This window comes from Porites lutea, chromosome 14, assembly GCF_958299795.1.
Source record: "Porites lutea chromosome 14, jaPorLute2.1, whole genome shotgun sequence".
Lineage (NCBI taxonomy): Eukaryota > Metazoa > Cnidaria > Anthozoa > Scleractinia > Poritidae > Porites > Porites lutea.
Window position 1 is genome coordinate 22,686,309 of NC_133214.1, and position 27,233 is coordinate 22,713,541.

Genomic DNA, 27,233 nt, shown 5'->3' on the forward strand with positions numbered 1-27,233 from the left:
TCGTTGGACGATGAACGCTACGTTTCATGATATGTTACACAGAGTCAGTAGCGAGGCGTTAGACGAATGTTTTTTTATTTGGTTGACCTTCTCCAGCAAAAATCGGATTTCTGATAACACTAAGGCTATTTTGGGCTCTTTGGACGCATTAACATTCATGGATGACTTTCTTCCTAAGAGAGTAAGTACCCTTCGTTGAAACATGGCTTAGTTATAAACTTCTGAATTGGCATATTTCTTCACGTCCTTTCCCTTGGCAACGTACTGAACACCTGCTTGTTTAATAAGTTTATTCTCAATTTTTTTGTTCATCGGTAAAACAAAAATGGGAAAGAAATTCAAGAGGGGAGTGGGGTTAGAATTACTGGCCACTATCAAAAGAAGTGAATTAACCCAACAAAATCACCAAATTCACAAACCTTCAGCAAAACGAGCTTAAAGGAGTATGTAAAATAGACACCCAATGGCAATATTGCGGAACATTTAATTATATGGGTGGCTCTGGTAGTGAGTAAGATGCTGTAAAGCGAATCCTGTGTTATGACTAGCTCTACCCGTATCTCACGTGCTGAGAATTTCCCCACCATTCATGAAAGAATGGTTGATGTTTAGGATAATATGGGGAGTGGGGAATGAGCACAAAATGGGAAAGTGATAATGGGAACAAAACAGAGAATTGGAAATTAAATTACTGATAGGGCTAGGGTTCAAGTTAGGTTTTGTTCCCATTTTCTATTTTCCCATTCCCTGCACTTGTTCCCCACTCCCCATTCCCTATTTTAGTAACATCCTAAACCATTATAGCCTGCATCACAGATCTATTCTAACCCTGGATAGTAATGTCTGCAAAGCAGGACCGATATCCTTGTTCTTGTACCCCAGTGGGTTCAACAAATTACCAGAAATGCGTTTCGAGTATCCCTTCACCCTGATTGACAAATTGACCATTGCCTTTTTATTAGGCCAATCATGGCAGGTACTTAAATGGTAAACAGATCATTAAAGGGATACATAACTGTTTCACAGATGGACTTAACCAGAAGTTTATATATGGCTACAAACAGTACTTTTACACTCATGCTGTATTATATATAGTTATTTACTAGCCTTGAGTAATTTTACTCGGCATTTGTAAAAACATGGCCCTTGATGTAATGATAGTGTGAAATCTAACACTGGTTCTAAAAATATAAACTGTGCAAGGATGCCTGAGCCACTAATCCTGGTTCATGTTTTCGGTAACTTAAAAAATGTCCTACCATTTCCAGTTCAGATTCAGGCTTGATTTTGGAAGGATAGGTTAAACAATACATTTATATTCTAGTAATGATTAAAATGTGATCAAACAATTTCAAAAGCTGCACAAGTGTGACACCTGCTTACAATGTTGAATTGCCCTGAAAAAAAGAGGAAATTATTTTTTGCTGCTCTAAAACCTATCAGTCAATTTTTATTTAGGATTCAACCAATGGTGGTCATTTCTTTGAATTCATATAAAACTTCAAATAATTGATAAATTATTTACATCTTTTTTAATCATCCTCAATCACCTGTCCTTTTAAGGCTTGCTCACAAGGATTTCATTTTTTTGCTTATTCACAAAAAATAATTAAAAGCTTGTTTTGTGGAGTCTGTGGGAATCACCAGATGGATTCCAGTATTTGTTCCTTTTGTGATGTGTAGTTCTTAAGCAGATATCTTCTGCAGTGTGTTTTCTTAGTAACTTCATTATCTGGGCTAAATGACAAAGAACTTAAGTATGACTTAAAGTAAACGACTCAGTTGTACTTACTCTAATAATTATTTAGTTCTTTAGATAGAACTCTTACATTTGCTTCACTAGTCCAAGAGCATTATCGGTCTATAAGTTTAATGTGACCACAGTCATTTAACAACTCACTTTTCACTTTTAGTTTTCCTACTTTAACCATTAATGGCCAACAAAGTTTTCCCTTTAGCAGTTTCCCAACATGAGAGGTTAAGTTTTTTAATTTTTCAAAATATTTTAAAGTTGATTTTAATTAATGTTGTGAGTTAATATTATGACCATGGACTGCAACAGACTAAACATAGAGTCTTGACATACTGTACATCTTACACTGTACAGAATGTATATTTCAATGCATAAATTTCTTACTGTGTCTAATGCATAAAACAGTAATGATTCTTTTCCCCACCAGGTTTCTAATGAAGTGAACTGTCCTTTAAAGATCTTAGCAAAGAACATGCTATAAGTCTGTCCCCATAATCCTTGATTATCAGGGATATTATATTATTATAGTTTGGATCACTTTAGATTATTAGATTGGTCTGTGACTCAGCCACCAGTTGGTAATCCGGAATAACAAAGCAGTGCTATTAATTAACCTCTATTGCTGTCTTTCTCCTCCAGTGCCTGTGACTGTGACACCATTTATATTTTTCCTTTTTCATAACTATTTTATTTTACATACAGGAGAGTTAGTGGAGTCCAACAGCTGAATGAGTGGACAGATATCTTAGCACATCTTGAATTGCATGCTCCTTCATCAGCTGTTAACAATTCTTTTGAAACTAAACAAACAAAAACTGATGACTTAAAGCCAGATATGGCCAAGGTACATGTTAATATTTTAAATATATTAATTAAATCTTAAATCAATGAAATTATGAATCTTAAATATAAATTATACTTACAGGGTTAAAATATAAATATAAATATAGGGCTGATTTTTCCTGTGTCCTTATAGTGAGCAGGCAGCAGAGAAAATAATGCATTTAACTGTTACAAACTTCTTTCTTTAAGTAATAAAAATGTAAATTTAACTTTAAATATTTTAACCATAACCACAAAAGGCTAATGGAACTGCAATGAAGAATATTTAAGCAATAGACCACACTTTCTATGGGTTTACTGGCGTGATAACCCACGTGGGATGTTGGGAGAACACAAGAAAAGCTTGTTTATCACAAACCGGAAGCAAGTGATTCTCAAGCTTTTCGAGTGTTCTCCCAACATCCCAAGTTGGTTATCATGCCGGTAAACCCATAGAAAGTGTGGTCTATTGCTTTTATAAAATAACTTTAAGTTTTCTATAAGTTTACACAATAAACCATAGGTTTTTAACCAATCAGAACGTGCATACTATCTTAGTTATTTAATAAAAATAGATATGATTGAACCAACAGTGTAGTAACATAATTTGCATTATTGAATGTTTAAAAAAACTTCGCTCAACTTTATCTTTGTTACAGAAAAACTCATGGGTTGTACTCTTTAGAAGACTTACAACAAAGTTATTGTAGGTTTCTGATTGTCATAAAATTTATAGACTTGCTTTAGCCCCTTGAGTCTGTTTTTAGGTCTTTTTCCATACATATGAAACATGGCAGCATGGTAATAGCTCATGCTAGAACTGATAAACTCTTAACTCTATATTTCTGTCCATGACTTTTACTTTTACTTTGATGCTTGTAAGATTGAATTAAGTTTATGTCTTATAGTATCTTTTTTTTTCTAATGCTTTGATTTTATTCCTATGTCTCTTCTTTTGTTGTCTGCTTACCTGCTTGGTAGCCTGCAGAGGAGATGATCAGTTCCTACTCTGATGAACAGTTCTTACTCATTTCTCTTCCTTCTGATGGTGATGTGGTAACTTTGGCATGTTAATGGCTATTTACTCCTTCTTTCAGTTTCTTTCAATGATCTTCAACTCTTTTCATTAACAAGATCATCTGGGAAGCTAGAGGAGCTTAATTGATGCTCCATTGCTTAAAAACGTGTATTGTTATTATTATAATATTATTATTGTTATTAGGAAGTCCGACAAGGCAGAAGAGCCGCTCAGAATATTCACTCCAATCAAGAGGCAGATGAGGATGTATTGGATGCGTCTCTGGGAGACATGACACTTCAAGCTAATAACACAGCAGCTACAGCAGAACACGATCAAGTAAAATTCTAACTGCTTTTACATAATGAATATTTTTCTACACTGTCATGAAAGCAAACTTTGAAATTTCTTTCCCCTTTTAATGCTGTACTGAGATACTGTAATTTCTGATGCCTAACCCCACACCAACCCACCACTGAGCCAGGATTTATAATCCTACTCCTTCTGAAAGAAGGCAATTTTCAATAGGTTGTATTAATTTTGTTTTGTAGCCGCCACCAAAACCCTCTAGAAGACAAGGAGGCTGGGCAGATGACACACCCAAAGAGAAAAAGAAAGGGTATGGATTAAACTAGCATGAATTATCATGTGGAATTTTAAACTCTGCAATTAATAGCTTCATCATAAAAGATTTGTCTCCCGCTGGCACTATCTTGATTATTTTATAATTTTTTATATAATTTTCTTTCTTTGACAGGAGAAGGGATGTTGAAACCTTTCAAGAAGAAGAGTAAGAATTCCTTTTATTGAAGGCTCATTTTTACTAGGAAATAATTCCTGAATAAAGCTAGTACATATAAAGAAAATTATGTTCGCCATTATCCTATAAATCACACCATTAATACTAAGTCTTACAAATGCATTTTTCCATTTTTGTTCAGTGAGAGACTCAAAATGGACAATACCGTAACACAGGATGATGGTGATGGTGGTAAGATTACCCTTCAATGTCAACTATTGTAATGCTTAGTTATGTCATAATAGTAAGAGTGTCATTAGTTTGAATTCTCATGACTGATGTACTCATTAGATTCTTATTGTTAGATTTTACATTTATTCAGTTGATAACATTCTTGTCTGTGTTTGTGAATTTTTAGACATTCCTGTGATTCCTGATTTGGAAGATGTACAAGAGGAAGACATGATGACACAGATTGCTGCTCCACCCAGGTTATTATTTCTGTATTACTCTCCCTTAGTTGTTTTAATACTCTCCCAAGGCCCCTTACACAGCTTCACCTCAACAATAAACGCACATGATTATAATATAAACAGTAAAAACCTATTATTATGAGAGAGGGTGATACTAATAAACCTGGAGACGCTTTCCAGATCAAACATGCTGGTTCTTGAGAAGAGGGGAAAGTCAGAGTACTTGAAGAAAAACCTTTCTTTTTTACTTTTATTTTAGTTTCATCTTCATTTTGAGGTTGGCATGTGCAGACTCCAAATGCTTTTTCCCAATTTAATTTATGCATGTGACTTCCATTAGTTATCAATGGCATTCAACTGCTTTTTCATATTGATAATTTTTTACTTTTTTTTGCTCTCAGTGTTCAAGTCAACAGGGTAGCGACTTACAAAGAACTGGACAGCTACTTCCAGAAACAATCTGCACTCTTTAATGTGAACTTACTGGTAAGAGTAACGAAATAATGAACATCCCAACCTGAAATAAATAAACAAATTAATATCTAAATGAGTAAATAAATACATGATACAATACATAATATCTTATTCTTTCAACTATTTTCAGGATGGAGAAATTGACCTCAAACTTCTGACTAATGTTCTGTCTCCAGAAACGGAAGTTTTTGAGGTGACGATTATGTACTTTGCTTATCTAATGTGTGTATAATTAAAGTTAGCCATATCGAGTCTGGTAACACTCAAACTGACGTTTATATAGCTCAAAGTGATTATCATCCAGGTACTTGCCAGCTCTCTACAAGACTGCATCGTCAATGACCACACAAATTTGTGAAATTTAAAATATTCGTATGCTTCTATATAGATAACATAAAAAATATAGTAGTGTAAGATAGTAATGTACTATAGAGGTCATTTGAATAGGAATCAAACAAGTAAACTATTAACAGTTCTGAGCAGGGGGTGGGGGTTGTTTTGACTTGAGGCTTTTCCTTTGCTTTCGTGGCGCTACGTAGCTTTGCTCTCTGTTCATTTTAAATGGAAACTTGTATCATGTGCTGTCCAACATTCTGCCTTTCAGAATTAAACCATACCAACCGTATTTTACTGCCCTGGTAATTTTCTCCCACTATTTTAAGTGACTACCCTGGGGGGCTTATTTATTTCAAGCCCATTGGAAGCGGGGCTTAATAGAGACAGTGGGCTTATTTAATTTAGAAACGACGATGGTATCAGTTCTCCATAAAGAACTAGAATACAAAGTGGAAAAGCTCAAGTACAAGACGTTTTAGGTCTTGCAGCCGAGGATCAGAATCAAATCCGAACTTCCAGTTGGTAAATAAACCACCACGGATCAGTTCACACGAAGTTTTCCAGTCGTGATTGATTAAAACAGTCCATCATTTATTAGTGAAGAATAATTAGGGGCGGGGAGGGGGGGCTTAATAGAGAGGGGGGAGGGGGCTTATTAACTTTCTTCCCACGAAAAGGGGACGGGGGGCTTAATAGAGGATTTACGGTAATGCTGCAACTTTCCTTTCTCTTTTTTAGGAGGACAAGCGGTGGGACTGGAACCGACTTTTCACTGAAGTCGCGTCTGAACTCCAGACGGAGTGGGACGAGGGAGGAGAGACAGATGACTTGGATGATACCAAATCATAAACAAAGCCTAATGCTTTTTTAGAACTCGATATATTTAAGAGGTCTGCAGGGGCCAAGAGATAAGAAAGAAAGTCTGCTATTTATTAATATGGAACCAGGAGTCCAGAAAACTGTATATACATTCTGATCCCACTGCATGTTAACTGAAGAAGAAGGCTTCGTGCTTAACAGGCTTGTATAAAAATAGCACGCGGATGATTCAATTCATTCGAAGTAAAGTTATCCAAATACGTTTTACAACTGCGTGCCGAGAAGCCTGAAATTTCTCAGTGAAAAGTGAAATTTTCCAGTAAAGCTGGGGAAAAGCAGAGGACAGTGTAATGAACATTATATAAGTATAAACATTATATAAGTATAAACATTCTACCTAGCGCACTCACAGGCTGGTATACTTTTTGGAGTTTAATAAAGTAAAATCACACACACAAGATTCCTCATAAGTAATCTCGCTATATTTCCTATTTTGCATTCATGTAAAATCAAACTTGCTCGGGGCAATTGTCGGCCTAGTTATTGCGCTGGAATCGTGAGCTTGGTGACGTTACTGACCAGCTGAAAATACCGCTTGGACAAACACAGCGAGGGAAAGTCATAGATCAGGATCATCAGTATGAAATAACACTTAAAATTGAAGGCAAGGCTGATCGGACAGCTGAGGGTTACAAATTTATTTGCCCAATATTTCGACTAGACAAAACTAGTCTTCATCAAGGGCTAGGAAAGCTAAGTGAACAGCACTGTTTTGTCGGTGGGCTCTGGTGGGTTACGCTTGTCATTAAGGCGTTGACAAAGAAAACTCCCTTTTCCCACCCACACCCTTATGCCTCCCTGCTTTTTATTTGATTTTGATGGCTTGACTATCAACAGTTGACTTCACCTAAACAAACTTATGTTGACTTTTTACCCTTAAGCGATTTAGACTGTTTTTTTTATAAATTATCATTTCAAAAGATGATTTACATCCCGAGGAATCGTTTATTTTCATCCAAGACTGTCAATTATCATATAGATCAATTATCTTGCTAACTGTCTGTATGTCAGATGGTTTATTTTGAATAGACTGGTTACACTAAACATCACATGGTCGGCGCTCAAGCGCTTAAGTGATCTGCAAATAAAGACGACTTCCAAGATTAACACGTTGAACTGGACAGTTATCCTGAAGGTACTTCATGGCAAACGCAACGGCCGTAACTGAAGCTAACACCACTCTACTGCCTCCATGGCCAGACGAACTGCAGTCTCAAGTCTATATACTTCTCACAACAATTTTCTTCTCTTTAATTATCTTAGTTGGTTTGTTTACCAACAGCTTGGTCTTAGTTACTCTGGCTCGCTGGCCGGTGGAAATGCGAATTCCCTGTAATATTCTGATTGGTAATATCTGCGCAGCGGACTTAGGAGTGTGCGTATTTGCAGCGCCTCTAAGGATCATTGAAGTTTACTTCGGCTGGATCTTCGGTCAAGCAATGTGCTTCATTTTCACTCCACTTCAAGATGTCTTCGTGGTTGTCTCTGTCGCTGCACAGACCATAATAGCCTTGGAGAGGCATCGTGCCATTGTCACACCGTTTAAACCCAAGATGACACTGAAGAGAGTTAAGAAGTTTGTACTTGTCATATGGATTGCTAGTTATCTCACAGCTGGGCTACCGATGATGATATTTCTTAAGAATGAATTGTACGAGGACCGTTACTACTGTTTTCCACTTTTCACCAAGGATCAATATCGAATTGCATACCAGATTTACATCGTGGTGTTGTTTATAGTACTACCTCTTGTTATTCAATGCATAGCGTACTTCAATATCATCCGTGTACTCAGAGCCAAAGGAGTGTTTCATCGAAGGGGTTCTTCAGTTGAAGTCTTCAAAAAACGCATACGCCAAAAGCGCCGACTTGTCAGAATGTCATTAGCTCTTATGCTGGCTTTTCAAGTGTGTTACCTGCCCAGGGGAGTGGTAATGTTGATTCAAGAATTCAAACCTGAAACAACTGTCAAGCTTGAGTTTCTCTACATAGAGATGATCACACTGGCGATGTATTATCTCAAACATGTCATTAACCCATTTATACTGTGGGCTATGAGCAATGATTTTCGCGCTGGTTGTTTGAAACTGTGCCAAAGCTAAGAGCCTACCGTACAAGAACAAGGGTCTTCTCCTTTATCTTTTTTCAAATTTCCATGTCAAGCCTTCATGGATGATGTAATGAATCTGAATTCATCGCGCTTTTCTGACTCCTTGGTAAGCTCATAAGCTGTGTAGAAAACAAAGCGCTTCAAAGCTTTCGTTCATAACGGTTACGTAACCATGTAGTAATTATTAAAAAAATCTTGTTACACGTTTATTCGTTTCCCCTTTTGTCTTAAAAAAATGCTCTATTCCTCTAGGCAGACAAGGAGTGCCAAAGTATGCTATTGGAGTCTCCCGGAACTTCTTTGCTCCGTGCGCAACAAAGGAAATAGGACACGCTTACACGCAGGCTAGCTCCGTTTTCCTTCAGTTTCCATTTACAATTTCTTTTGTGTGAAAAAGAATCAATTCCTCTACGCAGAAATATACAAACAGCATGTCACTTGAGAACTTTGATCAAAATCAGAATTGGCGTTCAAAATCGCAATGCGCGGTTGCAATAGACCCAACAATCAGGGCCCAGTTGTTCGAAGGCCGATTAGCGCTTAACCCGAGGTTAAATTTAATCCGCGTTTCTTTTTCTTGTGTTCAAAAGTATTTTCTCGGATAATTTTCTCTGTTATATTTGGAGCTTCCAATCATCAACTTGTAGACAGAAAGAATTAAAACTGAAATGCTTTTTGAGCTTACAAATCCGAATTCAAATCTCGCACTAACCCTACGTTATCTAAACCCAGCTTTGAACAACTCGGCCCAGGTCAATGTCTCTCTAAATTCCCCCCCAAATCCCATTTTTAATCCGATTTAATAGTAAGAGTACCTCACACATTATTTTTGTGGGAGTAAAATAATACACACGATAACTACCTCTCATGAAACGGAACTAGAGTCCAGAAATGTCCTTTCTTAAACTTCAGTTTCTCCAGCATGCATAATACATTATTCCGTTCGAGTTAAATAGTGGACTGAATAGTCTTTTAACGAATCAAAACAAACTCGAGTTCATTTCTTGAGCATTGAGAGCTCCCGAAGAGAACCAAAACTAGTGCAGAGTAAAACCATCAAGAAATTTGTTTGTTGTACAAATTTCAAGGAGTCTTTAAAAACGGACAATGTTAAAGAATAAAATTTATTCCCCTGCTTGTAAGGTTGTCAGCCCTCTTAGGGATCGGTTTCAGACTCCACTATGACATCATCGGAGTCATCTTCGGTTGCGTTCGTAGATTTATCGTTCCCATTCGGCAAGGCACTCGCCTCTTCTTCAGACTCTACAATAACGTCATCAGAACTATGCGACTCTATTTCCGCTGCTTCAAGATGACAGATCTCACTCCCTTGTTCGGAAGTACGTGGTCCTTCCGGTTCTTGTTCCGACTCGAAAAGTTTCTTTCGGATATCATCGGCAGCACGAATGTTAGCTGAGATGGGACCGTGAACCTTTTTGGAGCTGCATACAGCATTTTTCTTCTCGTCAGTTTTGTGATCTGCTGAAGTCGAGGGGATGTAGTATTCATCTCCGCAGGCCAATTTTGGAACGAGTTTTCCCATGACCTTGAAGGGGTTTGCCCTTTTGTTTTCTGTCTGGCTTTCAGTTGTCAAAATCAACCGGACTTGGTGAAATATCTTCAGGATTTGTTCCTCTTCGTACGGTTCATCACCCGATTTGAGCTTCACGCTCCAACGCAAGCGTATCTCGGCTGGCTTCCCTTTCTCGCCTTTGGTGAATTCAAAGCTTTTAACTCCTGGGCAGAACTTTAAGTAAACCCGCTTGACCACGCCCAATTGGGGCACCAAAATGTCCAAAGACTGGTCCATAACATTCAAAACCATTCCGTCTTCTTCAAGAGGGCCACTTTCACGCACAAAGATACCAAAGAACAACTCGTTGCTCAGTTCACTGGCTCGCTTTGCAGCAAGTTTCCGGTCATTGCAGTGTCCCGCTATCATGTCAATACCGTCAGGGTCTTGATTCAGAGGTTCGTCGATGCCAAGACTCGCGGCTAGAAGCCTGTGTACTACTACATCTGCGTATCTTCTTATTGGGGACGTAAAGTGGGTGTATAGAGGTAGACATAAAGCGTAGTGTCCATACTGATCTTCTTCTACCGACCCAGTGCAAAAATATTCCGCGTTCTTCATCGGTCGCATAGTCAAATTGACCAGAACCTCTCTCTCGGGGGATGACAGCGGAAATTGGGACAGTGACTCTTGGATAGTTTTGGAAGAGGTGCCATTAAAATTGATTCCAAAAGATCTGCATATTTCGATTACATCCTCCACTTGTTTTTCGTGAGGTTTGGGATGACGCCGTAATAAGGCTGCCTCAGGATAAGCCTCATAAATGTGGTGAGCTATCGCCATGTTTGCAAGCAACATGAATTCCTCAATGAGCTTATTTGCATCACGCTGCTTGTGCACGTGATATCCATTTGGCAAACCGGTTTCTTTATCCAGATCAAACTGGAGTTTAACTTGATCAAGGCGCAAGGCGCCGTTTTCAAAGCGATTACGACGGAGACGTAGGGCAAACTTATGAAGCTGATTAACTTGAGCAGAAATCTGCTCAACCGTCGCGCCGTCTGAAATAGGGGGTAGCTCACTTGGATTCCACTGCCTGTTTGGTTTCTCAATCATGTCTTGAGCGTGTTCATACGCCATCTTGACGCGAGAACGAATAATTCCCCTTCCTTTCCACTCATCTAAGATTTCTCCTTTTTCAGACATATGCCAGACAATGGAGAAAGTCAAACGATCTTCCCCTGGGTTTAAACTGCATAGCTCTTCACACAAACGCCGTGGGAGCATGGGAATTACTTTTTGTACCATGTATGTAGATGTTGCTCTCTCTATGGCAATTTCATCCAATGCTGTTCCCCTTCGAACGAAAAAACTTACGTCAGCAATGTGTACTCCAACTTCGAAACGGCCATCTTGAATTTTCTTGCAGTGAACTGCATCGTCAAGATCCCTAGCAGTAAGGGGATCAATTGTGAAAACACAGTCATCACGGAAGTCTCTTCTGTACTCTAACTCTTTTTCAGGTATTTTCCAAGGCGTTTCCTGAGGTAAACATGCCAGGGCTTCGTCTGAAAAAGGTCCTGAATCGATTCCGTACTCTAAGAGGATCCCCTCTGTCTCAGGTTCAATCTCCCCCGCCTCTCCCAGACTTCGCGCAATAGAGCCGATCGCGAGAAACGAATCCCTTGAAGAGGTCTCGGGCCAACTGACAATTCGCGCAACAAGCAGAGTGTTTTCAAAGTCTCGTGGTCTGTCAAAGAATCCTGGCGGGCATTGGTCACGTGGGATGCGTATTCTGGGTAGTCGACTGTCAGCTGGGGAGAAGCAACCATCGTGGCATTCCTTAGGGTGGGGGAAGGGCTTTAAATTACCACTAGCCACACGAGAGTGTTTCTTTTCAATAATGTAAACTACTTTGCCAGTTCTTTGCAAAAACTCTTCTGGGACTTGATCGACATTGATGTGGCCTGAAGCAGGCGTGGAAGGAGACTGGGACTCATTCCCAGGGCTCAGGGACAAGGAATCTAAGCCCCCAGTTGTCTCTTCTACGTAATTTATATCCAGAGTAATCCCATTGTAATCCAATTCATCTTTCATAATTCTCCATTTCTGTTTGGGTAAGATCTCTAGCGCAACAATATCACCATTGAGAGCTCGGTTTCGCATCAGCATTCCCTCTAACACAATATCACGTTTTAGTCCAGGTACTGTCACCCAGGCAAGCTCATAGTTCCTGGGGCTTATTCGTAAAACTCCTTTCATAAGTTCTTGCCTCTTCAACGCAGCTGACACTTTCTCCAGTGGCCAATACGCTTCATAAAGTGGTCTCCGTTTATTCCCACGATTCCTCGGGGTTCTGCGTGGTGTGTTTCTTCTTGCAGATATTTCATGAGAGCTTGGAGTTGCTTGTTTTGCATTTCTTGTCCCTGAATCTCTCACGCTGCCGGCTGATTGAAGGTCTTTTCTTGTGGAGCCGCTTTGACAACTGAATTCAACGACTTCTTCATTACCCGCACGGACTTTATTTTGTTTCTTCCTTCGTCTGTTCCTTTTCTTTTTCCCGCTACCTACATTGTTAGCAACCACCAAATCTTGCTGTTCATTGCTATGAGCAACTTCCGCAAAGCTGTTACTTGGATTATCTCCTTGAGCCATAGTTTTTTCGTGTCCTGGCGGAATTTCTTCTGGTTTACCGTCTCCCAGCTGTGAGCTTTCCATTTGCTTTCTTCTACCTTTCTCGCTGTCAGCTTGATCCAGGCTCGTTTTTGTGTCTAAATCAGCGCAATCGTTGTTTTCCTTGTCAGCACATTGGTTGGGTCGACCAGCTTTAACATCACATTCGTCATTTATTGCATCACAACAAACAACAGCTGACGCAGCAGAAGTGGAATCACGATCTTGTTTTTTCTTTTTCCGTCTTTTCCGTTTCTTCTTCTTCTTGTTTTCAGCTGGTAAATCTTTATCACCACCTCCGACAATATGAGCCTGTGCTTCTTCACCACTCTGCAACTCTTCCGGTTCATGTTCAAGTTCACCCGCAACGACTTTTGCACGTGCACTGTCCATCTCTGCAGCGCCTGCACTGATTGGAACTTCTCTCAAATTATCTGAAGCTTCAAAGACTTCTTCGTTTTCCTCTCTCTTTATTTCTTTATCCATTACATTCAAATCCATCCACTCTTAAAGCCTTAGCCTGGTGTTTTGGCAGACAACCAGATAAAAACTCACCTGCAATTTGGAAAGTGAAAGCGTAACATGACAAAAAAATTTCCCCACACAAAATATTGAGCACAAATATTACATTTCCCTAAGGAATGATATTATCTACCCTTTTCAACTACTCAATTAAACATTATCACCTCTCTTGCTTAAATGAAAGGGGGTAAAATTCAAAATATGACGAATTATTAACTGACCTGGAATACTTAGCTTCATCCGCCATTTTTGTTTTGTTTCTCTTTTTCCCAGAAGACTTTGTAACTTCCTTGAACGGAAGTCACGTGACACTTAGGAAGAGGAAAACAACATGGCGGCCTGCTTGACCAAGATGACACCTGAAACTGACACGGTATAACAAGGATTCTAATGATGTTATGTTGGCTCTGATGTCTGTAAGCTTTCTTTCAAGGAGTGAACATGAGTGCAGATTCCCAGACGCTGCAGGCAAAGTACCATAAATTGGCTGCTGAATTTGCAAAGGTATGCATTTCAGTGACGTGTTGAAGCCTATTCATTTTATTTATTAACAGTCTCTGAATCTGACATGTATATTTTGCTAAAGGTAAATACATTTCTTTACATGATAAATGGACGGTAGCAATTTTGTTTGTTATATTCCGTGGCTCTATCAGAATCCGTTTGTACAAATTAGAGGGGATGGGGGGAGGGGTGGAGGGGTAGGTAGGCTCACTTAGGACGGGTTTTAATGACTTTTTTCATAAGCGGCTGCTGATGCCGGATTGTGTGGCTATAACCATGAAGTACTGCTGCTATGTGATGATAAGTAAAATCGTAACAGACAGCATATAGCTGCCAACTTTTTCTGAGTCAAATGCATGAAATTTTCGTCTTGTCACGACAAAAACATCCCAAGGACTGCTGAAGATTTCCAAAGATTTTCCGAAGACTTCTGAATGTTGCTGAAAAAATGTCCGAAGATGTTCTGATAACCTTTGAGCACTGCCAAAGCTACCTGAAAGGCAACAATTTTAGCGTGCTTTGAAACAGTTAGGATACAATGTCAACATTAAGCACCTTTTTTGGAATATTTTTGGGGAAATTGAAATGAATTTAAGCTCACTGCTATCACTGTGTGACTATTCTGTGCATTTCAAAACTGGATACCCCATTCTAACTCTCAGCCTCCAAGTCATATAATTTGCCACACACGATGCCAGTACATGCCAATAAAGGTTGTTTGGATTTAAGTTGAATTTAAGTATTTGCCTGAATATTTTTGTAAGTTCTATGGCAAAGTCCCCAAAAACCTAACATGTGAGGTTTTTTTAACAGCAAAGAGCCCAGAACACTGTCTTGAAGAAAGCTGTAATTGATGAGCAAGAAAAAACAAAGTCACTTCAGGTTTGAAAACTGACTGATTTGGAGTTAAATAATTTCACTGGTCTCTTTCCTGCAGACAACTGACTTGAATTTCTTTTTCCTGTTACCTTTTTATTATGCCCTGAAGGAAACTGTTAGGCAAAAGGATCAGTCAATCAGGAAATATGAACAGGAAATTGACAGTCTGCAGTTTAGAAATGATCAGGTGACACAGTTTGATCATTTTTTTTTGATTACTAATTTTTACATATCCTGAGTAATAAAGGGGGACTTATCTAGTTCACCTGTTTTGTTGGTTAAGCAAACTAGTTAATTTTGTATGAGACTGAATTCAAAACATTGTTCTGAACCATTTATATGTTGTTCCTTTTTTGAAGTTGTCTAAGAGAGTAGCTGTTTTACAAGAAGAGCTTGATGAATATGATGGAAGAAACAGACGAGGAAAGGTTGATATCACTGTGTTTATTTACCTTTTTTCTAAGTTCCACTCTTTAAAAATCAGTGCTTCGCATCACAGCATTCCTATCGGATGAGGGCATTTGATGGGCTTTCATTTGAACTTATGATATTTTTGGAGTTGCATTGTATGGTAAGCAGTAAGCATTGAAAAGGAAAAATGTGGATTTTTATCATTTGGGCAATGGGCAAACCTTGCGCCAAGCATAGCCTGAGATGAAGCTGTACTAGACTACTCAATTTTTCCATTTTGTATCATCTTAGTTGCGTTGTAAGGTTATAATTTCTCACATGCATTGACTCCAAAGCACACATCTTATTATTGTTGTTCTTTGTATTTTTCAGTCCAGAATTGATGGGGTGACAAGAACTGATGATGATGATGTTAAAGATCAGGAACTCCAAATAAAAATTCAGGAAAATGAGAGACTACAGAGAGAGGTAAATAATGACAAAAACCAACTCAAAACATCAAAACACTGCTGGTACTCCTGAAAATATGGAAGTTAATTACAGAATATTATTAGATGTGTAGTATTCTTGGACCAATAAGTTCTGATGAGTAACACTCTATATCATCCAAAAGCTTTCAGCTGAAATTTTAATCATGCTCCAGTGCATGTTAAGTCTATTATATTTCAGTATGTGTGTAGATTTAGACTTCCCTTTAATTATCCATCCTCCTGTTTGTGACCTGAAACAATTTTTTTTTTTCCTAATGATAACAATGGACTGCTAGGGAGGAGCACTCATTTTCTGTCATTAGCAGATACTGATATTCATTACATGTAGGGGACTTAATTTTATTGGTCATTTTCTCCTAGTTGTATGAGGCAACTCAGGAGTACAAAGGATCAATACTTTCCCTCCAAGATAAATTAGACTCACTAGAAAGGTAAATATTTTTCTTAATTTACCTCCTTTTTATAGGTGTACACTACAGCTGTTATATTTATTGTTTCAGTCAAGTGGAAATTTATGCTAGTGAATTTTAACTAAATAATGCAGAAAGGGGCTATTTTCCACCAAACAAACATGCATCCAGGAAGATAACTATTGATGTCTAATAGTTCCTGAAATCAAATTTAAGAAAGTGACTTGATTTGCCTGCCTAACCTAGAAATTATCAATTATGAAAGTAAGTTATATATACACTAGGATATGAGTATATTGATTAATATTAATAATTATTCATTCAAAATATTTCCCCAATTCTGATTGGCTAAAAGCACACTCATAATTCACCATAACCAGTTACTGATGACCAAATTTGGAAGAATTTCGTGTTTAACTAGGAAGTGACGTCAAAAATGCAGCGTTCTTGCGGGTTAATGCACCGTTAACTGAGAAGACCTGGGGACGAGGTTGAGTTGTTTTGGTTGTGAAAACAAAAAATGGCGGACATTTCACTCGTTTCAAGAGTAAGAACTAGACGAAATTGTAGCTTAAAACATAGCAAGAACAGCAAGAACACAACTCGAAGGGCGACATCTGCTATTTGGAGAATATTTGCTGAGCTGAACATTCCTAAACGAGCACTATCGAAGGTAAACTTAACACCGATGGAGGTAAGCATGTTTTAGCATTGTTAATAAAACAGTTATTGAATTCAGCTTTTGTATCATAAGAAGAATCATGGGATCTCGGAGGGTGTTATCTGCCTCGGCCTACGGCCTCGACAGATAACACCCTCCTCGATCTCCATAATTCTTCATAAGATACTCAGCCTCATTCATTAATTGTTAACTAATTTTGTCCAGAAATTCTACTGACCACCAGAAGATATTAGATGAAGCTAATGAGAAGCACAGAATGGTGGTTGATAAACTTCATGAGGAAAGAGCCATGCTTGAGGTTTGTGTAAAAACAACTAGTTGTAACTTGAGTGAATAAAAATAGATAATGATGATGGGATTACTTGTAATTTTTTGCTCTTAACTATCATTTGAGTAGTTCCTGTTAAAGAGGGCTTGTCTCATAAGTGAGGTACTAAATTCGTTGATTTCTTTCCCTCAAACCTGAAGGCTAAACTTCATAGAACAGAAGAGGAATTAAAAGTGGCAAGCTTGAAAGCAGAGAAAAGGTAAAAAAATATATCGTTAACACAAGTATCCAATGTCCAATGGAATTCAGAATTTCAAAAAATTATGTAGTATCTTCACTAAAGATGGTTTATCTTGCTTTTTTAGCCATCAACAGCTCAAGTTGTTGCACAAAGAAATGACGTCCAGATATGGTGAGGATTTTGGTTACATTGTATCAGTACAGTAATATACTCTCTAATGGAGTAATGTGCTTGAAACAGAAAGGTAATGATAATAATATCATTATGTTCATTAACCCTAGCTAAGGGAACTACATTATAAAACCCATTATAGCTTACGCACTAATAATCTTGCACCTGGTGTCCTTTCCTCTAACTTATTACCAACAAAAATATTTTCATGACAGGTTGACGTGCAACCGTAACAGCCTCAAAATCCCACTTTTCAAAACAGCTTCTGGGCAACGATCTTTCGCCTATAGGGTAGTGAAGATTTGGAATGACTTGGATGACTCATTTAAATTACAACCATCAATTTCTACTTTTAAGAGAGCAATGAAAGACCACCTATTGTCTTTGATGATCGATTCGTAGAATTTCATTGATTTTATTGGATTTAGCCATTAGGGAAAGTTCATTTAATATGACAAGGGGGGGGGGGATGAAGATATTGAGGGGGGGCTCCGAAAATTTTTAGACACCCGAAGAGGGGGCTCTGAAAAAATTGTTGCGCTAGGAGGGGGGGCTCCGAAAATTTGTATACTTCAAAACCAGCACATGACATCATCATACAGATCGGATGGTTTTCAACTCAACAATTTAATGACCTGTGCAACTCAGCTATATCACGCGGTTTACAGATATAACAAATGTAGTCTCAGTAATTATTACACTCTTGTTCATCCCAAAAATGCTTTAGAAAATTGTATCACAACTGTATCTCAAGTTTGTCATAGTATAAACCATTGAAGACAATAATGGTAAATATATTTAATACAGTCTAGCGATCTTTTTTCAGGGGAGCAAAGGAATTGAAGGAGGAGGGGGGGGGGGGCTCTGAAATTTTTTCGACTACCAAGGAGGGGGCTCCTAAAAAATTGAACCGCTAGCGAGGGGGGCTGCTAAAATTTCAAGCTTCGAGTTTCAATATCTTCATCCCCCCCCCCCTTGTCATATTAAATGAACTTTCCCTTAGTTTTCCTTTTTATTAGATCTAATTATATCTTATCCATCTGTAAATAGTTACATAATAGCCTTTTCTGAGGAGTACCTATTAAAGATTATTACTATTACTATTGCTTATCAAATGGAATGTTAACAAGTTGAAAAAAATAACTTGTACTCATTGTACTACTTCTTCTCTATTCATTGCTTAGATGATGTTTCTAAAGTTGTTACAGAAAAGCTTCCATTTAATGATACAAGTAAGTTTGTAGTTTGCTGTAGGAAATTATGCTTTTGTGTATTTGTTAGGTAGTACTACTTAATATACACCAATATTATTATATAATAATTTATTATCATTAAAAACTGATATCAGTGATGACGTGTTCTCTTTATCTTTTGTAGGCATTAGAGAGTTTAACAAGTTAAATGTACCCACACATGACCGAAGACACCAGGTTAAGGCAAAGGAAGTTATATGTCAAGCAGCTGAGTTAGTTCATGAACTTGTGTCTGGAATGTCAAACTTCCACACATACACAGAACAGGTAAGCAATGACATTTTTGTGTCTAATGAAGTGTTATTGTTTGTCAGTTTTATTGTCAATTTTTAATCAGTTGGAAATGTAATGATTTTCAGCAAAGCTTGTCAAACCATAGCTTGCACCACATGTCAGAAAGACATAGCCGATTGTAAAATAGCTCCTACAACATTCTCTTTGAATTTCACCAAATTTTTGCATTTTGCAGCGGCTGAAAACATTCTTTGTCGAATCAGCTCAACAGCAAATCACCCCAGTCACACAAAAGGTAAATTAAACTAAATATAAATGTTACATTTTGTGTTTGAGAAAGACTACTACTTCAAATAATGATTGCAGATAAAAATTCCATCATATATTGTGCACCTGTATTAGGGCAAGACCCAGGCTAATATAATGAAAGGGCTTAGGGTGAATCAAAATTAATTAATACAGCTATGTGACCATGCACTGTTCAATAATAAATATTTAACTTTAAGATTCTTATGTCTTATCCTTTTTTCCTCTTAGTTTTGTGACTACCTTCATGAAAATGCCACAGTATTACGAGCTGTTGACCAGGCATTTGTTTCCTTCTATACCAGCATAAAAACAGATGTTTTAATATCAATGGTAAGATAAACTACTTGCATTAGATAGGTTTGTCCTCCTAGCTATCCATACCTTTTCTTTACCGCTGTTCACATTCTTATTGCACCGTCCTCTCTGAGTTGAACATCGATTTAATAGATGGCATTACATCAAATGGAAATGATTAGATTGCTTTCATATTTTGGTAAGTCACCTTGTCCCTATATATTTGATTACCTGATATATGAATATACAAATTTTATTCATCAGTATTTAATGCTATTTCTTCTATTTTTAGGAAACCATTCCTGGTTTGCATGATTTTTCTGAAGCTTTTCATAAATATAGCAATTACTTAAAGAAGCTTCTACCATATTATGTGTTGAGGTAAGAGACTATGTGGCTCTAATTAATTGTGCATTGAGACTTATTTCTTTAATGCAGAGGTTTAGCTTGGTATGCTTTATTTACTGGCTTACATTTTAAGGGTTTTTTTGTACCTTTTTTTGATAGCACCAGTGAAGAATGTAAAGCATCAACTTGTTCCAGCACCTTGGAAGCCTATAACAAAGCATTGTTACATTCACTCTCAAAACTGATCACAATTTTTAATAAGATTGATAGTCACATCAGAATCCTGGGCTCTGCTAGTAAGTTTAAAAAAGCAAGTGAGTAAGCAAGTAAGTAAGTTGAAAAAAGCATTGTGATAGACTGTACAAGTTCTAAATGGCATCACAGCAAAGCTGCCTCCTTATACATCACCCTTTAAGCCATTATCAGATAGTGTAGATAAAAAGTTTGGCAATCAAATGAGTCTAAAATTAAATTGATATTAAGGTGAGAGATTAACGTAATGAAACTTGTACGTTCACTTCAGTATAAAAAACAATGGAATTTTGTGTGTAAACCTCTTTGTTCAAGATGATCTACAAGGCCTTAAGAAAGAATTAACCCTAACACACTAAAATGTATCTTCGTGCCTATGTAGGTTTTAATATTTTTCCTTCAATGTTTTGTTAGGTTCAGGGTCTTCTGGAATTGTTTTGGCTAACTACAGCACCTCCTTTTCACTTCTGACCTCTTCTCTACAGGATTTCCATGAATGTGTGAAAGGTAATAATAATTATTGTATCTTTCAATTATATTTACAATATTAGTAATATTATTACCAATTACATGGGTACTCCAGTAAAAGTAACCCCCAACACCCAAGATGCTCTTCCTAAGTGGACAAATGAAAAAAATTATTACCTTATGTTATTATTCTTCTCTTTCACAGTATTATCGATGCATTTCCAGTCCAAGGTATCCTTAGAGCACCAGCTGCCCACAGCCACCCAGGTAAACCAACAGTCATAAAAGTATAGTATATGTTCTGAAATGACACCAATTTAATGTCACTGTTTTTTCACTGCAGACTTTGAAAAGCACAGATGAATGTATTGTTTCCTCTTTGGTGTCTCTGGTAACGGTCACTGCTAAGGTACTTTTAATGTTTCATTTCCTCATGATTAGATAGTTTCCTTTGTTTTAGCTTCTATCAGGGACAGCCACACTGTAGCATGCAATTTGAAGTTAATGACCTCACTGTAACTCAAACTATTAGGTATAGCGGCATATAAGGGAAGTTGTGTCTATTAGCCCCGAGCTAGTGGATTTTGCTATCAGACTAGTGAATTCTGTTTTCAACTTCCCCAATGAGTGAGTGAAATTCTTTAGGAATTCAAATTACAGATAAGAACTTTTTTGGGCTAGTTGAAATGACTCTTGGGCTAGTACGTGCAAGCCACAGCTTGCCCAAATGGCAAGCTGTAAAAATGACTTTCTTTGCACCCTAGATACTGGCATATCAGACAGCCTTAAAGGAGCAAATGAAACAAATTAATTGAATATGTATAATGTACAATGCAGCAACACATGACACATAATCAACACAGCTTTATTTAGTGACTAATTTGTAAATAGAAAAATTGAATTTAATGTATTGTCAATTCAATTGTCAGATAGGAAAATTCATGAGCAGTAACCTGGATTTCTTCTCAGCCAAGTCTGGTATCAGAACAAGAGGACTAACATCTGCTGCAAACAGTGAGGTGTGTTTCACCCACTTGAAAAGACTCAACTACTTTCTCGAGAGCTGTACAGGGACATGTGTCTACGTTAAAATTGTTTTAAAAAATATTCTTTTCTTTTCCTTTAGTTAACATCTTCTCCAGCTGTGGTGGGGTTCAGACATCATGCAGCAGACTACATTCAGAAGCTTATGAGGGTAGCTGGCTAAATTAGTATTGTTTGGATTTCAACCCTTTAAGCCCCAAATATCTACATACAAAGTTCTCCAGATTTAGCTCTATACATTTCCTTGCAGAATTGGCTGGGAAAATTTGATAAAAGATCAAAGTATTTTCCCTTTGGTGATCATTTTATGAATTCCTATAGCCTTTTTTCACTGATGATGGTAGGAGAAAATTAGTGTTGGTCACTCGATCTTAAAGGGTTAAACAGCAGTCAACCTCATCCCTGGGGCTTTTCCCTTAGACAATGGGAGGAGGAAAATTTTGTTTTGACAGTACCACAGAAAAACTTTTGCTTAGGCTCTGTAAGATGGTGGCACTGGTGTTTTTCTCCACTTTCAAAACAGAATTGTCATACTGCTGATTCCTTTCAGTTTCTTTGATTTACCCTTGCTTAACCCTTTAATCCCCAATATCCACTTACATATTCTCTAGACTGATCTCCATACATGTCCTTGAAGAATAAGTATGAGAATGGGATAAAAGATCAAAACATTTTCCCTTCGGTGATTATTTCATCAATTCTCATAACTTTTTCTCTTGATAATATAATGATATTGTCAGGACAAAATTAAGTTTTACTCTTGGGAATTAAAGGGAGCCATCAAATTAAATTCTAGATGCAAAAGCTTTTCTACCCGTTTTAATGATGTAATTTTTTGCATACTTAAGCCCTGTCCAGAGTCTGTACCTTACAAAGTTGCTCTTCATAATCACAAAATCCTGGTGAGCTCAACGGAAAGTAAAGATTCCTTGGAAAAACAGGTATGAATCAGCCCGTTTACAGTTAACAAGTTATATCAAGCCTGTATTTGCACTGACAAAAAAGTAATTATTTTATTTAAATGGCTGTTAACCTGTAGTTACAATAAATTTTTCTTTTAGTTCAAAAATTAAAAAAAATCCAGTTTGATTTCTTTCCATTTGTCTCAGGTAATGTGGGTTTATGTGAGACATAAGAAAAATATAGTAACACTAACAGCTTGTAATATCTATGAATTGTCAAAATTCAGTTATGTTTTGCTGTGGAAATGAAAAGGTCCAAAGCTACGAGAAAGAGTCAAATTTTTGTTTTCATGGTTTTTACAGATCGCTGCGACTCACGAGAGAGTAACTAAACTTGAACAGGACAAAGAACACTGGATGCTGGAGTCTCAGTTGTTACAAGTGAAATATGAAAAAGAAGTCAAGGTTTGTGCTCTTTCAATAATTTCACAAAGGCAGATTCCGCCTCCAGTCGGCCAAGTCGCTCGGGTATTAACAGACTCTGACAGTGAACACATCACATAAGCACTGACTCCACCTTTTGGCAGTCATGCACTGTACATGGTCACGCCTTCACCCTTTCTTAGTCAAGCAGTTTAATTTCCTTTAATTAGGACTTTCAAAACCGTCTCTACTTTTTCAGAGAAACAAGGCAGTTTGTTCTTAACTTTTTTGTGGTAACTTCCTTGTATTTTCCACCAGGAGTGCCTAAACTGACAATTTCGAATTTTTATTATCCCTCTTAGAAAGTACAGTCCCTAGAACAGGAGCTCCACCGATTATTGGAAGCTAAAAACATGAACTTTATAACAGATGGGGTTGCGGTAAGAACTGTTTCTCTAATTATAGATTTTTACAAACGGATGATAGAGTTCCCGCAAGGCTTGACTGATGAGCCCTTACACTTTTTTAATACATATTCATCTTTCCTTCTCTTAATTTCCAGTCTCTCTCAGATGAAACAGACTCTACCTCATCTCGATCATCTTTGACGTCACACAGCTATGAAGTCCCAGCTCCACCTTCTGACGTAAGTACCTGTACCTCAATTTCGTTATTGTTGCGTTTTCAAAGACAAGAAGCAAGGAACAAGCTTTGTGACTGAAAGGAACTTTTTTTGAATAGCTAAAGGCCTCTCCATAAACAGGGGATGATCTACAACAACAGACAACATCGCAGTTATTGTCGTAAGCGTTTCAAATGTTCGGCAGGATTTTCTTGCGACCATGAGGTGCTGCCGTGTTGGGTTGGCTGCCTGTTTATTTATTCCTGTTAACCTTGAAAAGGGCACATTTTCCTAACCTTACATTTAGTTGTGCTAATTTTCTTATCGGAACCTAGACGTTACTCAAAGAAAAATATTTTGCATTTAGAATAAGACACGATTTGTTTTTCTCAGTTTGAAAGAGAAGCTGTAACATTCCTCAACAAATGCATGACAATAAGTTTAATTTGTGAGGGTGAGACATGGTCCCTTTTCGGAACTGATAATCTGTAGTCACATGAGTGTAACCTTGCACCATGTAATTACCTTGATAACCTTTTTAAGGGATTCCAAAATCACTGATGATGATGTTTACATTAAAACTAGTGAAGTAGTGCAATGTAGATCGCAGGTAAACTACATTGTCGTTTTGATTGTTTATTAGTTTCTTTTTTGTGCATTTAGCTTGGGGCACTAGCATCACTCAGGCTGCAGGATGAAGTGAGTGTTATTTTTCTCTCATGTTTTAACATATTTAACAGATCCAGCCGCAAGAGGAAAATTCGTAAGAATACTTTCCAAATGAATAGAACTTAGTTATCCTCAGTTTTTGGGGGCCACTGTAGGCGGTTCGTTTGTGGGATATTTTGCCAAGTCAAGCTGCTTCTAATTATGTCCCTTCCTGATATTTTCATGTCGTGCCTGGTTCCTGATCCCGAAATAAGCTTGGCAGTCACTTGAAGCTGAGAATAGCTTACAGTGGTCCATGTTAATTGTTGTTAACAAAGTACTTACCATCTAGCTGAAGAGGGCCTTATCAAGTGATAATATACTACATAAGCTCTCGCTCTGGTAATGAGCTGACTAGATTTCATTATCTAAACATTGATGAATGTGACTGTTTGTTTTGATGACTTAGGGCGAGGAACATGTGGCAAGAGAAGCATTGATCAAGACTCACTTTACACAGAGAATATCTGAACTAACTTCACAGGTAATGCAGCGGTGAAGGAAGTGAGGGTGATTTTGTTCTTGGATTTTGGTAAAGCTTTAGCAGACTAGCTTAACACCGGAAACTGAGCTCGATCATAAAAGAAGAGAGATATCTGCAACAGTGTTAGTCTTAATTCGGTTATATCATGCAATATATCTTTGTATGTAAATTGATTACTTTAATTTTGGTATCTGTCATGTGTTAGAATGAAATGAGTTCTTCTCCTGTTGTCATAATACTTGCGGCGTATAACATAGCTGAAAGGATTTGAGATTTCTAAACTTCAAACGGAAATGCCATTGCCTTCTTTTTATTCGTTTATTTGATTGCAGGTGCAATTTTCTGAGAGCAAGACAGCGTCCATGAGTGCAGAGGTACAGAAAGTTTTAATCACTACTTTTTCCCTGGTTCTGTATTCAGTCAACTTGAAATACCTGAAAAAGGAAATTTTGAGGGTTACTTTGGCTCTTTTATACATTGTATTTATTCATTGGAGCCGGTATTGATATGGCCTTGTAAGTTGATGGTATCCAAGCGATATTTTAGTGATTATCTATGGTAATTTTCTTATTTATGAATTGTTCAATCTTTACCAGTGCCGCGCTTTATATCGACGAATAAAACAGACAGAGAAGACCAAACAAGAATTAGCGAGATCTCTAAAGACTGCTACGTCTAAAGTCAGTCAGCTAGAGGTGAGTAACTCACTCAGTAAGGCTGTGCTCTAGCAGCGCCTAGTAGACCCTGGCGCCAAAACTATTACGTTTTTCATACAAATCCTATGTGCTGGGTCCCCTGGATTTCACAGGTTTAGAGCACCGGGCTCCCTTCAATTTTTCTTACACGACAGCCTCTGACTTGGATGGGGCACATCGATGATACAGTAGCGTTTTCTTAAACTTTCCCCCATCCCAACAACGTCGCCTCAGAGAGAGCGTAGTGGTTTATCCCCCATTTTCCTGGTCGTTTTCAACAAAGTATTTTGCGGTTATTACTGCATTTTTCTCATTTTTGCAGGACGAGGTGGAGACAATCAAACGGAGCTATGAAACACAGTTATCAATGATGAGTGATCATCTGTGTGGAATGAATGAAAAACTGACGTCACAGCAGGATGAAATTGAGGCTCTTAAGAGTGGAAAAACCAAGAAGGGAAAGCAGCGATAACAAAAAAGATTTTAAAAAGGAAAATGGACATTGTAAAGAAAAAAATGGAAAGATATGATTGTTGAGACAAAGAATAGATTATATCATCAATAAGAGATAAATACACTACAAGCATTTGCGCATTTCCAATAAGACTAGGCTTATGCATTTTTGACTTTATAACGGCTTGCTTTCATAAAATGCTGGGTTGCTGAAAGTTAAGCCCGCAAACTGGTGTAGATGCATAGGTAGCCCAAGCTTGAAATATGAGCGTCGGCATTGTTGCACAACCTTCCAAATATAAGGATTTGTATGTGGAAGAAACGTTTCAACACTGCGTGCCAACGTAGATAGGCACTCTAAGTGAGGTAAAAAGGTTATTGAAGTAAATCGATAGTCACAGGAGCCCATGGGCACCTGATAGTCAGCGGTAGTAGACAAATTGGGCTGGCAGTTCTTTGCCGACAACAAACCAGAGATCTCCTGTGTTTCCCTTCTTTTGACCTCTGCAAAACAGAGTCCAGCAATAACGAAATTTTCATTTTTACCAGGTGCAGGCCAGTGGCTCCTGTTATTGCCAAGATACTTGACTTGATAACTAGTTATGAACAGGAGCCCATAACCCTGTTATGAACTATTATTTTTCTACAATACTTTCCCTTGGTTGACTTTTCTCGAACTGCACTCCTTTGTTCATGCTCCTTTTTCCCCCCTTAGTTTTTTCCCGCTCTCTGACTCCTATCTGAACGCCTAAGGGGACCCTGAGACAGGTTACGGATTGAATGCTATGGAACCAAGCTTGCCCCAGGCCCCAATTAATTATGCAAAGAACGCAAACGAATTTGCCGCAAAACGAAGGATCTATAGAAGACCTCAAATATACACATTAAATTCTGCAAAGCTGATCGTACTACATGAAAATTAACTTTGCAAGACATCAGCACGACACCGAAAGAACCCAAAACAGAGCGGGGTCGTAACCATAGATAGCTGTTTCGCCATTTCTGATGTTGCAGAGGTGGGGAAGGGGGTGCATTTTAAAAATTATTATTGCCAAGGCGCGGTTGGGGGGGAGGGAGGTACAATTTTCATATGAAATCATTTCGGAAGTAAAGTTTTGATACACTTGGCTTTTCTTAGCCTACGTCTCCGTCGCGCACCCCGTTGTTTTCGCATCTTACTTGCAAGCGCAGGCTACGTTTTCCTTTAAAACACTCTTCCCCCTCGTCAACAATGTTGCGAAATCACTATTTCCAGAACCCCTATCACTGTTCCACCGAAGTTTACTCTAAACGTAAGTCTACAAAACGGAGATATGGCTCCATTCGTTTTTTATTAGCTTCTTAGAAAAAGGCCTGCTTGCGAAAAATCACTTTA

General features: G+C 37.9%; 4 protein-coding genes across 5 annotated transcripts; 3 read left to right on the forward strand and 1 right to left on the reverse strand.

Moving 5' to 3' along the window:
- The first annotated feature begins 27 nt into the window (after positions 1–27).
- Positions 28–6,797, forward strand: LOC140924101 (intraflagellar transport protein 43 homolog A-like). 2 transcript variants are annotated; one of them, XM_073374102.1, is made up of 10 exons: positions 42–181; positions 2,456–2,597; positions 3,798–3,932; positions 4,145–4,212; positions 4,351–4,383; positions 4,535–4,584; positions 4,751–4,823; positions 5,207–5,291; positions 5,410–5,472; positions 6,354–6,797. In XM_073374102.1, the coding sequence occupies exons 1-10, from the start codon at positions 162–164 to the stop codon at positions 6,462–6,464; spliced, it is 780 nt and encodes a 259-aa protein (XP_073230203.1). In that variant the 5' UTR covers positions 42–161; the 3' UTR covers positions 6,465–6,797. The 2 variants fall into 2 exon arrangements, with proteins under 2 accessions (XP_073230202.1, XP_073230203.1); XM_073374101.1 differs by lacking the exon at positions 2,456–2,597 and having other exon boundaries at positions 28–181; positions 6,354–6,792.
- A 71-nt stretch (positions 6,798–6,868) lies between these two features.
- Positions 6,869–8,596, forward strand: LOC140924068 (neuropeptide Y receptor type 1-like). Its single transcript, XM_073374066.1, has one exon. It carries the CDS (start codon positions 7,637–7,639, stop codon positions 8,594–8,596), a length of 960 nt encoding a protein of 319 aa, XP_073230167.1. The 5' UTR covers positions 6,869–7,636.
- A 765-nt stretch (positions 8,597–9,361) lies between these two features.
- On the reverse strand, positions 9,362–13,621 carry LOC140924096 (DIS3-like exonuclease 2). Its single transcript, XM_073374097.1, has 2 exons — positions 13,534–13,621; positions 9,362–13,345 (listed from the first exon to the last, which is right to left on the reverse strand). The coding sequence occupies exon 2, from the start codon at positions 13,289–13,291 to the stop codon at positions 9,761–9,763; it is 3,531 nt and encodes a 1,176-aa protein (XP_073230198.1). The 5' UTR covers positions 13,292–13,345; positions 13,534–13,621; the 3' UTR covers positions 9,362–9,760.
- LOC140924098 (protein phosphatase 1 regulatory subunit 21-like) lies at positions 13,619–26,009 on the forward strand. Its single transcript, XM_073374099.1, has 29 exons — positions 13,619–13,816; positions 14,630–14,698; positions 14,805–14,882; positions 15,055–15,123; positions 15,479–15,574; positions 15,958–16,028; positions 16,894–16,987; positions 17,158–17,216; positions 17,323–17,369; positions 18,554–18,601; positions 18,747–18,889; positions 19,092–19,151; positions 19,394–19,495; positions 19,752–19,840; positions 19,967–20,103; positions 20,474–20,566; positions 20,733–20,794; positions 20,871–20,936; positions 21,457–21,546; positions 21,654–21,722; positions 22,420–22,512; positions 22,837–22,938; positions 23,259–23,336; positions 23,459–23,542; positions 24,182–24,217; positions 24,636–24,710; positions 25,043–25,084; positions 25,307–25,405; positions 25,728–26,009. The coding sequence occupies exons 1-29, from the start codon at positions 13,754–13,756 to the stop codon at positions 25,875–25,877; spliced, it is 2,364 nt and encodes a 787-aa protein (XP_073230200.1). The 5' UTR covers positions 13,619–13,753; the 3' UTR covers positions 25,878–26,009.
- Positions 26,010–27,233: the final 1,224 nt, after the last annotated feature.

Bases quoted from the DNA above. Each gene is read 5' to 3' on its own strand.
- LOC140924101 (XM_073374102.1), top strand. From the start codon at position 162: ATGACTTTCTTCCTAAGAGA. The intron at 4,824-5,206 runs GTTATTATTTCT...TTTTGCTCTCAG, and splicing joins CAGATTGCTGCTCCACCCAG to TGTTCAAGTCAACAGGGTAG. The intron at 5,473-6,353 runs GTGACGATTATG...TCTCTTTTTTAG, and splicing joins CAGAAACGGAAGTTTTTGAG to GAGGACAAGCGGTGGGACTG.
- LOC140924068 (XM_073374066.1), top strand. From the start codon at position 7,637: ATGGCAAACGCAACGGCCGTAACTGAAGCTAACACCACTCTACTGCCT.
- LOC140924096 (XM_073374097.1), bottom strand. From the start codon at position 13,291: ATGGATTTGAATGTAATGGATAAAGAAATAAAGAGAGAGGAAAACGAA.
- LOC140924098 (XM_073374099.1), top strand. From the start codon at position 13,754: ATGAGTGCAGATTCCCAGACGCTGCAGGCAAAGTACCATAAATTGGCT. The intron at 15,124-15,478 runs GTTGATATCACT...TGTATTTTTCAG, and splicing joins GAAGAAACAGACGAGGAAAG to TCCAGAATTGATGGGGTGAC. The intron at 24,711-25,042 runs GTAATGCAGCGG...ATTTGATTGCAG, and splicing joins TATCTGAACTAACTTCACAG to GTGCAATTTTCTGAGAGCAA.